General features: G+C 42.7%; 1 protein-coding gene across 2 annotated transcripts; it reads left to right on the plus strand.

The window, feature by feature from the left end:
• Positions 1-4,033: 4,033 nt before the first annotated feature.
• LOC118369532 (cdc42 effector protein 3-like) lies at positions 4,034-14,238 on the plus strand. 2 transcript variants are annotated; one of them, XM_035753979.2, is made up of 2 exons: positions 4,034-4,667; positions 12,422-14,238. In XM_035753979.2, the coding sequence occupies exon 2, from the start codon at positions 12,691-12,693 to the stop codon at positions 13,723-13,725; it is 1,035 nt and encodes a 344-aa protein (XP_035609872.1). In that variant the 5' UTR covers positions 4,034-4,667; positions 12,422-12,690; the 3' UTR covers positions 13,726-14,238. The 2 variants fall into 2 exon arrangements, with proteins under 2 accessions (XP_035609872.1, XP_035609871.1); XM_035753978.2 differs by having other exon boundaries at positions 4,034-4,655.
• Positions 14,239-14,539: the final 301 nt, after the last annotated feature.

Here is a 14,539-nt window from a genome sequence, read left to right on the forward strand (position 1 = left end):
GATGAATGGCATGACAATGGTCCTCCAGAATCTGATGACAGTATCTCTGTACATTCAATTTGCCATAGATAAAATGCCTGCCCATACCATAACCCTACCGCCACCATGGGGCACTCTGTTCACAACGTTGACTACAGCAAACTGCTCTCCCACATTAAGCCATACACGTGGTCTGCGGTTGTGAGGCCGGTTGGACATACTGTCAAGTTCTCTAAAACAATGTTGGAGGCGGCTTATGATAGAGAAATTAACATTCCATTCTCCAGCAACAGTTTTGGTGGACATTCCTGCAATCAGCATGCCAATTGCAAGCTCCCCATCAAAATTTGACACATCTGTGGCATTGTGTGACACAACTGTACATTTCAGAGTGGCCTTTTACTGTCCTCAGCACAAGATGCACCTGTGTAATGGTCATACTGTTTATTCAGCTTCGTGACATGCCACACCTGTCAGGTGGATGGATTATCTTGTCACAGGAGAAATGTTCACTAACAGGGATGTAAACAAATGTGTGCCCAAAGTTTGAGTGAAATTAGCTTTGTGTTTAGTGAACATTTCTGGGATCGTTTATTCCAGCTCATGAAACACGGGACCAACACTTTACATGTTATGTGTATTTTTTTCAGTGTATATGTCATGAAATGCATCCTAACATCTGTGATTTAATGCATTTGTATTGGGTAAGCATTGGAACAAGTCACCTCAATATTTGCAGTCGTAGGTGGTAATATCTCTCTAGGAGCTGATCTGTCCTCAGTATTGTAAAATAATTCTAACGTTAAGGTACGATTTGAATGGATAAAGCTGATCCGAGAGCAGAGTTCAGCTTCTTTCCATCCTGTCAGTGTCGACACATGCTACAACAACACGCTTAGCGACCCTTCTCTCTGCGTGATGTTTTGGGAAATGCATGTTACGTCTTCTGCCGTTAAAACACTCGTAACCTAAGTTCCATCTCTATCGGGAAACCGGACCTTGGTCTGTCATAAGAGTGAAGGTATAAACGGTAGGTATGTTCTCTATGTACTTTATGTTTAAATTATTATTTTGGGTAGGAGGGTCAATGTTTCTTTTTTTCAAGCGTTCAAGAGAAGGTTATGTGAACATATATTTAGCATTTTCACAGAGGTCTTATTATAAATAATGTAGTCCCTTACTCAGTAGATACACTCATCTAGATGTTATTTGTAATTACAAATCATGTGTAGAAGAGTTCATCTTTGCAGTATGCACTGACAAAATGTTGTCCAGTCCAGCAACCCTCATCCGTGGTGTGACTGTGTATCTTCTGGGAAAAATTATTTTTAGTTGGTTGGTGCAGTAGCAAGCCCCACAGCTCTGTAGTTTCCTCTATTTAACGGTCCCCTTAAAGAAAAGACAGTGGTGTGTTCTCTTCCTCCCCAGATCATGTGCTGCCAACTTGTATGCCTCAGTGACATCACCCTGAGCCACACCACCATTATAAAAGGCCTGTGTTCACAAGTGTTGTTTAAATAGTGCCAAATGATATCCGTTTAACTTAAATATAGGGTGGCTCAACTGTAAGCTGTCTACAACAGAATCTGTGTAGTAATTTCAGTAACGGAGCCTTGTATTGTTTTGTCGACAGCTGGTTATTACTGGCCCAACCTATCACATAAGATATCATTGCATTCATCGCCGGAGGAGATGGCTGCTGTTTTACGGGGTCTTAACCAATTGTGCTATTTTTCTCTTTGTTTGTATCTTTGTCCATAATGCTTCTGCCACAGTCTCTTATGACCGAAAAGAGCTTCTGGATACCAGGACAGCAATTACTCACCTCGTACTGGACGAAGATTTTTTTTCTTTAACGAGTCAGACGCGAAGGATCTTTCTTCTTCGGGTCACCTGTCATTCGCAGGAGAAAGAGACAGAGATATCCACGACGTACAATACCGTTCAAAAGTTTGGGGTCACTTAGAAACGTCCTTGTTTTTGAAAGAAAAGCACATTTTTTCCATTAAAATAACATCAAGTTGATCAAAAATACATTGTTCATGTTGTAAATGACTATTGTTGCTATTTTTATGGATTATCTACATAGGCGTACAGAGGCCCATTATCAGCAACCATCACTCCTGTGTTCCAATGGCACGTTGTGTTAGCTAATCCAAGTTTATCATTTTAAAAGGCTAATGGATCATTAGAAAACCATTTTGAAATGATGTTAGCACAGCTTAAAACTGTTGTTCTGATTAAAGAAGCAATAAATCTGTCCTTCTTTAGACTAGTTGAGTATCTGGAGCATGAGCATTTGTGGGTTCGATTACAGGCTCAAAATGGCTAGAAACAAAGAACTTTCTTCTGAATCTCTTCAGTATATTCTTGTTATGAGAACTTAAGGCTATTACATGAGAGAAATTGCCAAGAATCTGAAGATCTCGTACAACTCTGTGTACTACTCCCTTCACAGAACAATGGATACTGACTCAAAACAGAATAGAAAGAGGAGTGGGAGGCCCCGGTGCACACCTGAGAAAAAGGATAAGTACATTAGAATGTCTAGTTTGAGAAACATACGCCTCACAAGTCCTCAACTGGCAGCTTCATTAAATAGTACCTGCAAAACCTCAGTCTCAACGTCAACAGTGAAGAGGCAACTCCTGGTTGCTGGCCTTCTAGGCAGAGTTGCAAAGAAAAAGCCATATCTCAGACTGGTCAATAAAAAGAAAAGATTAAGATGGGCAAAAGAACACAAACACTGGACAGAGGAACTCTGCCTTGAAGGCCAGCATCCCGGAGTCGCCTCTTCACTGTTGAAGTTGTTGAAGTTGAGACTGAATGAAGTGCTTTGAAAGGCTGGTCAAGGCTTACATCAACACCATTATGACAGAAACCCGAGACCCACCCACACAGCTAATTAAATGGCTATCCATAGTATTTGCATTGTCCCCCTCTTTTATGCTACTGTTACTCTCTGGTTATTATCTATGCATAGTTACTTTAACTCTACAAACATGTACATATTACCTCAATTGCCTCGATTAACCGGTGCCCCCGCACATTGACTCTGTACCGGTACCCCCTGTATATAGCCTCACTACTGTTATTTTACTGCTGCTATTTAACTTTTTTTTTAAGTTAAGAAAAATAAGTGGTAAGGGCTTGTAAGTAAGCATTTCACTGTAAGGTCTACAGCTGCTGTATTCGGCGCATGTGACTAATAACATGTTATTTGATTTGATTAGGGCGAGTGAGTTATCAATGTCAAATTTACTTGAGCGGAGGAGTGGGAATTTTGTGATCTGTCCTACATTGAACATGACAGGATTACTCTTAGTATAGAATTTGGACATGTGAGGACACCCATTCACTACTTTCCCCCAACATAAACACAGGCATAAACGGGAGGCGGCTATCACCCACTCTATATCCCCCGTCTCTCCCCTCCTCTCATTCTCTCTCTAACCCCCCCCCAACGTCACAACAGAGCAGCAGTGGTTACCAAGGTGATTGTTTTGGGGGGGAAAGAATAGCAGCAGAGCGCTGCAAAATACCTCTTAATTTGTGAAGCACGGCTTCACTATGTCCTTGAGGGCATCAGGTTAGAGGGTTTACAAAGCGACAAGAAGATTATGTGAACATCATTGTCCTTTTCACCTAGCCACTGTGATAAGGGGCAATAAAACACACACACACACATTTCAATTGGGTATATGGGGATCCCACCAGGGGAGCAGTTTAACAAAAGTATGTCATGTGTTGTCTGGTAGCCAATTAATAACTGTCCTCTGGATCACTGCAGTGCCGCAGAGTCCTGTAGAATTTAGCCTACTCAACCATGTAGGAAACAGAGAAAATGTTTGGAAGAACATAAAGCATACTGTGCTATGCGGTACAAAGGAGCGAGCCAGAATGTGAATGAATGAGCCGGTCTGAAAATAGTCAAGGGAAATGGTGGGAGAATGAGTGCCTCAATGTATTTTATGAGAGCGAGACCTTGAAAACAGTGTCTGCTGTATGCCCACTAGGTGTACAGAGCAGATTGGATCAGATCAAGGCAGAGAGAGTAAAGAGGAGAGAGGGAGAGGATAGAGTGGGAAACTGAGTGAGAGAGCAAAAGAGAGAGAGAGAGAGAGAGAGGCAGAGAACAGACAGTTTAAAACAGCACTGTTTCGGGAAAGGAGGGACGTCCAGCGCAGCAGCAGAGGATCCTCCAACCAGCTGCTGAGCAGACCTCCAGAGCGCCAGACCTCACCCTCAGCCTGACCTCTCTCCACCCCAGCAGATAGCTGCCCGCTGACGGAAGAGAGAGCAAGAGACACACCAGGGAAAAGGAGAGGATCCCACTCCACCCGTTCAAAACCGCCTCAAGCTGTGGCTAGGGGAGCAGACAGACAGACACCGGTGCTGCAGGCAGCGGTGAGAGGTGGTTAGGAGGAGGAGACTACAGCTCCAGAGTGGAATAGCTAGATCGAACCTGAGAGGAATTCCAAAAACAGCTGTCTGGCAGACATCCCTCCCGAGAGCAAGTGCCCAGGGCAGAGACAGTAGTCAGTCAGCCCCAGTGAGTTTGGGAACCACACGCCACACACACCTCTTTAGCAGTCAGCACTAGGACTGCAGACCTTCAGGAGGGCAGTGGACACCTTTCGGCAGGAACCAGGAGCTTATCCAAGGAATTACACAAGGTGAGGGAAAGGGTGAGCAATGTTTAAGACTTGTTAGTGTGTAATGGGTGTAGAATATCTCTGGCATCGCATCATGTACAGTGATTTGGTACATTATGGTAAAACCTTCAATGAGACTAAATATTCAAAGGGACAATGTTGAGGTTAGTGTGTGTCTCTGTGGTTCATCACTGTTGAATGTGATAATTAGTGTTCAGTTATGGATATAAAGAGTGCAGGGGTATTTTACATTACAAGGGGTGAGCAGTTCGGGGCAACCTGACACCACTTCTTTCTTTCCTAGAGGGGACATTTTAAGCCAGGCAACACACTTCTGACATGTTGAGCTTTGTGTTAATCTCCCGAGTGAACAGATTTTATTTTTAGGCTCTCGCAAGGGTTTTTGAGGGGTTTTTGGAGTGGCTCATCAGACTGCACTCATCGCATTGCCAGTGAGTGGTTGTGTTGTCATTCCCTTCATGTCTTTTCTGCTTTGATATGGTTTCCTGCCCGGCCCTGCCAAGGACAACTGGGCAGAACCCACGCTAGCGGGTGGCACGGGGGGTAAACACTGACAGCTGGGGTGGGGAGGTACAGAGGAGGGGAGAATCAGACAGAACAAACACACCACCCTGCCATTCTATTGCACTCCCACCACAGCCACATCCAGGCCCCAAGAGGAACAACTGCCTGTAATTGAGGTTTCTTTATGTAACAGAAACAGCTCCGACCGAGTCTTCTTAGGGCTACCATTACCCTCTGCGGTGGTATGCCCTAGTTCTTTTTTAAATTGCGGACGAAAAGAAAGGGGACAATCTATTCATGGTCATGTCAGAATTAAAGGGGTTAAAGGTTAGACTTTAAAATATATCAAAATATAACTATGTTTTTACAAAACCATATGTTCATGTTCAGCGACCATGGAATCCCTAAAAACCTTAATATCCCACTAATGCTAGTATGAGACAAACATTTGCCTGAAGGAAGGATTGTGATGGTTCCTTTTTTTGAAGAACGGTAATGGATCAAATAGGTCAAATTGTGAGCCGAAGTGTGTGAGGCTTCAATGCTTAATGTAGGCCTTTCTAGGTTCTTCACCCATATGATGCATTTCTGTGTACAGTGAGAACAAACTGACGCAAAGAGTCGAAACAGCCGGTTGTGAGGAGATGAGAGATGGGGTCCATAACCGGACCCCACGGCCCTCACCCAAAATCATCTGTCCATTACCCAAAACCCTCAGCGCTTCCCTAGTCTACTGCAACCCTCTCTGCTTACAATAGCTAATCCCCTTAACTGGACCTTGCTTTGCATTACATGGAACTCCCCATGTCTGTAACGAACCCAATGCTGTCCTTAGAGGCTGGAACGGCTCCAGCTCCCCCATCATGCCTGCACAGATACATACAGCCGACCCAATGACACATTAGCTTTATTCGCCACTCTCGATGATTGGACCGGTGCTCAGCAACCACTTGGGAGGAAGGCGCCAGCAGATCACCACCCCCCTTCCCCGGAGGTGTAAATGAAAACCCTTGACCGCATTCTGCAGTGGCGTCGCGGCGGGCCCAGGACTGGCAACGAACATTCGCTGCTCTCGCTGCTCCTCTTGGGCTCCGGTCCAAAAGTACAGTGTGAATCTGGCCTTGAGTAGGAGTTAGACCAGTACGCACCTCCTCAGCAATTTCACAACCAGTGAAAGTTCCAGTTTAAATATTTATATCAGATATTTTTTGCTTTTTATACAGCTTGCGTCCTCTATTAGTTATCCTGTCAGAAAAACATTTTTAATAAAAAATATATAAATATTATCCCCTCTGTTTTTTTTATATACATACACACATTTACATACATGGTACTTTTGTTTGCACAGTTACAGTACAGTACACATAGTTTTTTATATGTACACATATTTTGGATAGTTATTACTTAGACATGTATATAGTGTTTCCAGTCAAAACTATTGCCGATCATGAGCTTTTTAAACCCGGCAACATCTGCAGAGCTGAAATTGTCATATGCTTCATATATATAACATTCCGTCGGTTGCAAGAGTTTTGTGTAGTAATTTCACATTGGAAAAACTCTGTGTTGAATCAAGCAATGTTTTGTATATCAGTTCATACCCCATGTGTCATATATATATATATATATCCGATACTTTGCTTTTATAACAGCTGGCGTCCGCTATTAGTTATCCTCTCAGAAAAACAGAGTTAGCTGACTGAGCTGAATACCACTTCCTTTTTAATTAACTAGTGGCCTCTGACATTCCAATCATGCCTGCCAAATGCAGCCAAACTCCATTCCGCCACCAGAATGATCCGTTTGAAGGTCATCCGCTTTCCGTACACCAGCTGACATTTCATGGGCAACGGCTGTTGACCTTGATTTAGATGCATAACGCATGTCTCTCTATGCTATCGGATGTCTCTCTAGCTATACTATCGATAGCATAACTCTGTAGAAATCTTCCACCCGAGCCAAATTCCCCATCGCTGGACTAGAAGGAATTTGGCTCGGATGAGGAAATCTATATAGGGACTATACAGCAACAACAAAGAACACGGTCATCCATCATAATGCTATGGATTTCCCATGACACTTGAGAATAGCGGATCTGTATTCCATCCGCACAGACCCAGCAGGTGGTCTGGCTCTGATGCTAGGGCAGTCCAATAATCAATACGTGTGTCAGACTGTAGCTGCCTAAGCCAGTGACCGTCTGCAGTTTGGGAAGGTATTATAAGGCAGGTAACGCGGCTGCAGTTGCAGTCACAGCACAGAGTACATACATTGGAAGGAGCCCATGAGCGGAAGGGTTTAGGATTTGGAGGTTTGCTTTTCTCCGACTTCCTATCGGAACCCAGCCGCAGTGGGCCTTAGCTGTCAAGGTCAACTGAGAAAGAGCAGTACGGAGAGAGGCGGAGAGAGAGAGAGAGGGAGAGAGGGAGAAGGGAAAAGGAGTCAGATGCTATGCGAGGCAGGGGATCTTTGTTTTCTTTTCTGTCCCGTTAAAAAGAAACACTGCAGGACTCTTTTAAACGGTCTGTTATTCCTCTTTCTCTCTTTCTCAATTTCTCCCTGTCAGGCGCACAGCGAACAAACACATGGCGCGTGTTCAAACCTTCTTGCTTCTTCTCGCGTGTTCAAACAAACACTTAGACTCACTCCAACACTAACATGCACAGGGCCCCTTAAGAGAGCGGTGTTGCCATTCAGACCCACTCACACATATTCTGCATCCTTCCACCCTACTTGTCATGCATATATATATATATACATAGAGAGAGAGAGAGCCACAGTGCTTGTTAAGTGACAATTTATTTGTGTTGTAATGCCCAAGTGAGGACATTCTCTGAACCGCTTCATTTAGCCTACCATATGTTCAGTTTTTGGCACTTTGGTTTTGTATTGTTTGAGTAAGTAGGTCTTCCAATAATAATGTATGTATGATCATTGCTATATGAGACTTAAAAATGTAGCGGTGTCATGGGAAATGCAGAGGCCAATATTGCTTCACTCAATGGGAAGTCAAATTATTTTTAGTACAGGAAACACTGATGTTATCATTTAGATGGGCAACGGTGATATTATCCTTCATTTAGTCTAGGCACCAAATACCTCTGGTTGAAAAAGACTGCTGTGTCTGTCGTCTTCACAGTTATACAGGTATCCGGTCTGCAGTCCAGATAAACACCATGCCATGTGTCCATGGCTGTCCCCACTAAACATGTATCATGGATAAATGTGAATTTGTGAATTTGTATTAGGATCCCCATTAGCTGACGCCGTAACATTAGCTAATCGTCCTGGGGTCCAACACCAATTAATAAGATATTACAAACAATTACAAATGAATACTTTACAAACATTTAACAAGTAGACAACACAGACGATTAAAATACCTGACAGGAAACACATTTAACATTCAGTTGATGCTTTCTATTTCCTGTCCAGTCATATGGTTTATCGCGTTAGATGTTCCTAAAAAGATTCTCGAAGGTGGATTTAGGAATATGGATTGGTAAAGGGTTCTATTCAGCTATGGCTCTATATAAAAATGCAGATTTAAGGTGATTTGTCCTTGGCTTGGGTTGTCTTAGAGATGTACTAACTGGCCTGAAAAATACTGTATTTGTTTGAAAAATATAACATTCCTAAAGAAAATTAGAATACTGGATATGCGTTTGTTTTCAACGTGAAGCCATGAGAGATTGTGACGCATTTGGATAATATTGATATGGATAGAGCAATGAAGAGGTCATCTGGCAGCCCTGTTTTGAGCAATTTTGAGATTTTTATATATTTTTTTGCTGCAGACAACCATATAACTGGACAGTACTGATAGGAAAGTGTGATAGGACCAGGGATTGAATCACCTGATTCAGAGTGCTAGATGTTACATAATCTGAACATTTACTTGAAACAGAAATTCCCGTACCTATCTTAATGTTATTTATGTGTTCTGCCCATGATAAAGCTGCGTCCAACATGACAACTAGTAGTTTAATTTTTTTCACTTGCTCTACATGCATTCTATTCACAGACAAATTAAATTGGGGATCATCAGCAAGCATATATTTTGAACCCAATACATTTAGTTTTATAAACACCAATCTGTTCATATCAACCCACTCTGACACCATTCTTAGTTCACTACTCAGTACATCTGTTAGCTCCTTATATTCTGATGCTGCGATAAATATTGTAGTCATCAGCATACATGACCACTCTTGCTTTGTTCAATACTGAAGGTAAATCATTAGTAAAGCAGAGTAGAGAAGTGGGCCTAGGCAGCTTCCTTGAGGATCACCACAGTATATCTTTACTGTTTGAAAAACTACCATTAAAGAACACTTTTTACCTTGTCCCGGATAGATGGCTTTCCATTCAGGATAGAGCTGCAGACTTAAAACCATAATATTTTAGTTTACCTAGTAACGGTTCATGATCAATTACATCAAAAGCAGCACTGAAATTTAACAACACTGCACCAACTAACTTCCTGTCATCTATACTCTTTAACCAATCATCTGTCATTTATGCTAAGGCCGTACTCGTAGAATGCCCTTTGTATGCATGCTGAAAACCAGTTACATGAGAAATAATCCTTGATTTGTACAAATGCAATGTTTTCCAATAATTTACTTGACACAGGCAGCAAGTTTAAAGGATGACTATTAGGACCAGTGAATGCAGATGTTTTATCCTTAGGTAGTGGAATAGCCTTTGACTCTTTCCAGACTTCTGGGCACACCCCATACATTTAGCACTTATTAAAAATATGAGAGATTGGGGTAGATATTTGGTAAGTTGTAACTCTAAGCAATATGGCATCAAGATTATCCATACAAGGTGAATTGTCATCCGAAAGAGACAACAGCAGCCGTTCCCCCTCTTCCCTTTCTACTTGGTGAAATTCAAACATGCATTGCCTCTCCTTCATGATCCAACCTTTCCTAAGGGTATGTGACATGGAGCCATTGTAACGCTCATCGAAATGGGTAGACCAAGGCGCAGCGCGATTTGAGTTCATCATTTATTTGTGAACCAGCAACAAAACAATAAAGAGAAACAAACGAACGAACGACCGACCGACCGACCGACCGTCCGACCGTCCGACCGACCGACCGACCGAACGTACAGCCTTGTAGGGCTCAAAAGCAACAATACAAAAAACAAGATCCCACAAACAACAGATGGGAAAAGGCTGCTTAAATGTGATCCCCAATCAGAGACAATGATAGACAGCTGCCTCTGATTGGGAATCATACCAGGCCAACATAGAAATACAAAAACTAGACTACACATAGAAATAATAAACTAGAACACCCCCCCCAGTCACACCCTGACCTACTCCACCATAGAAAATAAAGGCTTTCTATGGTCAGGATGTGACAGCCATTAGTTGGAATCATAGAATTCCTCAACTTGTCCACTTTGCCTGTAAAATATGAATTAAAGCAGTTTGCGATGTCTTGTGGTTTTGTATTAATATACCCTCTGATTCAACAAAAGAGGAGGACATGTTCGAATTCCTACCCATAATAGCATTCAACGTTCTCCACAGTTTGCCCATCACACTTTACAACAGTATATAAATGTTGTGTCTATACAAGATTTCTTCATTTACAATCATTTGCTTATCAAAAAGATTGCCAGATTTATCTGCTGCTTTTTTGGCATCATAACGTTCAAAATCATTATATTTCTCAGCTCATCACCAATCCATGGGGCACCGCTTGACCTCACAGTGCATTTTCTTAAAGGGGCGTGCTTACCAGCTATACCCATGAATACAGTCGAAGTCGGAAGTTTACATAGACCTTAGCCAAATACATTTAAACTCGGTTTCACAATTCCTGACGTTTAATCCTAGTAAAAATTCCCTGTTTTAGGTGAGTTAGTATCACCACTTAACTTTAAGAATGTGAAATGTCAGAACTATAGTAGAGAGAATGTAACGGCAGATTTCCTTTTCGTCTGAAGAGGAGTAAGGATCGGACCAAGATGCAGCGTGGTAAGTGTTCATGACGATATTTTAATAAAGACAAAATGAACACTCCAACAAAAACAATAAACGATAACGTTAAATCTACAAAAAAAAACTAAACAGTACCGTGTGGCAACAAACACACACACGGAAAAAAAAAACACCCACAAACCAACCCAGGCTACCTAAGTATGATTCTCAATCAGAGACAACAAACGACACCTGCCTCTGATTGAGAACCATACTAGGCCGAAACAGAAACCAAACATAGACAAACAAACATAGACTGCCCACCCCAACTCACGCCCTGACCATATTAAATAAAGACAAAACAAAGGAAATAAAGGTCAGAACGTGACAGAGAATTATTTATTTCAGCTTTTCTTTCTTTCATCACATTACCAGTGGGTCAGAAGTTTACATCCACTCAATTTGTATACACTCAATTTGTATTTTTCCAATGACATGGTAACATTTTTTGGGCTGATTTCATGTTGAATTCACGTTAGTTGACAATCAAATGTAAATCAAAACTAGAGGTTGAACTGATGACTGCCCAGTGGGATGACTGGTATTTCAGTCAAAATCACGATTGAAACAGAACGTCCAGCTATCAAAGTAAAAACAAATAAGCATCTGCCTCCCCCTCTTTTAAAATCCTCCAATAATCCCCTGTAGCCCTCCTCCAACCGTTAGTTCTCCTAACTCCTCCCTTCCCTCTTTCTCTGCATCACTATAAACCTCCCCTCTTTCCCTCTTGGTGCGTGTCCATCCTCCATCGTCTGCCTTGCTCTGATCCTACTAAAGCCCTCTCACCTCTCTTCGCCCAATCTGCTGTCCAGCTGTTCCATATTAGCACATGTAGGAGGAGAAAGCCGTGGGGGGCTGAGCTTGTAAGGACCTGAGCAGATGGGCCTGAGCCTGGGCTTCAGTTCACCAGGCCTTGCCCTCGAATCTCATATGGCCTTTACGCTCTCTAAATGCAGGGGGATGAGGGGAACTGGGGATGAAGACATTCTGTGTGTGTCCACGATTTATTTTGTCGTCTTGTGTAAGTAACTTTATATTGTTATTTGAATGGGGATTGACATGAAGTGTAGATCATCAGTGACAGACCAGTTGGGATTCCAGGGAAGAAGTTGGAGAAATGTCTATGTATCAACATTTTATTGGAATGTAAAATGTAACATTGGCTCAAGCATCTTGGCACAACATACCCCAGATTTGACTAATAGACTGATAAACTGTGTATGTTTAGGGGAAAAACATTTTGTTCTCTTTCTTTCCTCAGAAATGTGGCTGGTTGACCACACTGCAACCTCATAGACAACACTGGTGAGAACTTGGACTCCTGATCAGCTTGGATTTCCTAATTAATGACAGAAATATCAAAGCTATCTTTGGAGCAGCACAAGACAACACAGCCATTTCATTGAGAATGTAATTTCCTCATCTCCCCAGGGAGACCTTGTGTTCAGTGTGAAGTTCTTCACCAATCCTAAAGTTCCAGGAGAGTCCTCTTTGTCCTTTATCTCTGAGCTCAATTCAACAGTGACCACCATGCCTGCCAAAGCGCCCATCTACCTGAAGTCCAAAAATAGCAAGAAAGGCAAGAAGTGTCGTCTGAGAGACATCCTGTCCCCGGACATGATCAGCCCACCGCTGGGGGACTTCCGCCACACCATCCACATCGGAAAAGGCGGTGAGAGGGACGCCTTCGGGGACATGTCCTTCCTCCAGGGAAAGTTTGAGCTCCTGCCTGGGAAAGGTGAGGTGTTCCGTCCGCAGTACAGCATCCACAACGAGTTCCTGCGGGCCAACAGTGCATCTGATGCCCAGTTTCCTGAGACACCCTCTCCCGTTCTGAAGAACGCCATCTCACTCCCTTCGATCGGGGGGTGCCAGGCCCTCACCCTACCCCACCTCTCCACCGCTGTGTTCTCTATGCCCGCTATGGACCCCCTGGTTTGCATGGTAGGGCGGATCCCTACCTCTCCCCTGGGGAGCCCAGACGGGGCTGACATCCTGGAGATTGAAACCCTGTTGCGTTCCATCGAGGTCTTCAGCAGCGACCCGACCGGACATCCGACAGAAGTCAAAACCAAACCAGACGTCTTGCTGGATCTGATAGAGAAACCAGAGAAGCCAAAGACGAAGAAAGTCTCCAAAAGTAATCATAAAAAGCACAATGGTGAAAACGGGTATGAAAAGCCTTCACCTACCTATCACATCAATGGCAACAGCAATGGTAATGGTGTCTTCAATGAAAACAGCAATAGCATCTTCAATAGTAACGAAGGCTTCAGCGGCAATGAAAACCGCAATGGCTTTAGAAGCTTTAACAATGACATTACCCTCCGCTTCGAGAAAAAGCTCTCTGATTGCAATGGAGACTGGGTGGACAGGGACAGCGGGGTGGATGAGGGGCGCCTTTACGACTTTGACTTTGAGTTCTCCAAGGACAAGAGCGTGTCACAGTATTCAATCTCCCACATCACCGGGTCTCTTCTGTCACTTGAACTCGATTTGGGCCCCTCCATTCTTGATGATGTACTCAACATCATGGGTGACCCCAAGGCAAAGAGCAGACCTTGAGCAATGCCAAAGCTGAAGAGGCGAAAGGGAAATACAGAACTTGAGAGAAGTATGAGAAAGGTCTCACAAACCTGTCAAGATACAGTCCATGGCATGTGGAGCGCTGCTTTATGTCCTTATTTACAAAATAAGTTTCTAATTTAGCTTCGACGTCTCAATGCCTTTATTGTTTGTGCGTTGTGCCACCAGTATTAGGAGATGCATGTGCTATTGAATTACTACTAAACCAAAGCCATTGTGCCTTTTATTTTGCAATTAAATTAAGAGTAAAGGGTAGTTTAGTGTTCTTTTCCCGGCTTTTGCTGTAGATAAAAAAGGTTGCTTTGATACACAATCTAAAGCCCTGTTTCTCTGTAAATATAATGCATCTTGTGTGACTTTTAACATGATTATAAAGGCACTGTTTTGTTTGTCACATGACCATTTTATTGACAAAACTACAAAGAATCCTATGCATAATATACAGTACTTGTGTTTTTATGAAATGGCATTAATAAATAAAAATGTGTCCTATTTCCCTCTACTTTTTTCAAAAGAGTGAAATAATATGTGATTGTGCAGTTGTATCATTGATGGTATGATACAGTATATTTCAGAGAAAATGACTGAGGTTTGAGAGTAAAAGATGGAGAAACTCGACGTGAAGACGATAGGCCTACACAGTACAGTACACTTGGAAAGTGAGAAAGACGAGCAAAAAAAGCGAGAAGGCCTGAGAAGAGATGCGAAACGGAAACAGACCCGAGAGAGTGGAAAAAAAAGAGAAGAACAGAACAGATTTCTTTCTCATCTTCTGGCTTTCTTTACGTTCTGC

This window comes from Oncorhynchus keta, chromosome 36, assembly GCF_023373465.1.
Source record: "Oncorhynchus keta strain PuntledgeMale-10-30-2019 chromosome 36, Oket_V2, whole genome shotgun sequence".
In the NCBI taxonomy this organism is placed as follows: Eukaryota; Metazoa; Chordata; class Actinopteri; order Salmoniformes; family Salmonidae; genus Oncorhynchus; species Oncorhynchus keta.

Excerpts from the sequence above, each read along its gene's own strand:
- LOC118369532 (XM_035753979.2), top strand. The coding sequence starts at position 12,691 with ATGCCTGCCAAAGCGCCCATCTACCTGAAGTCCAAAAATAGCAAGAAA.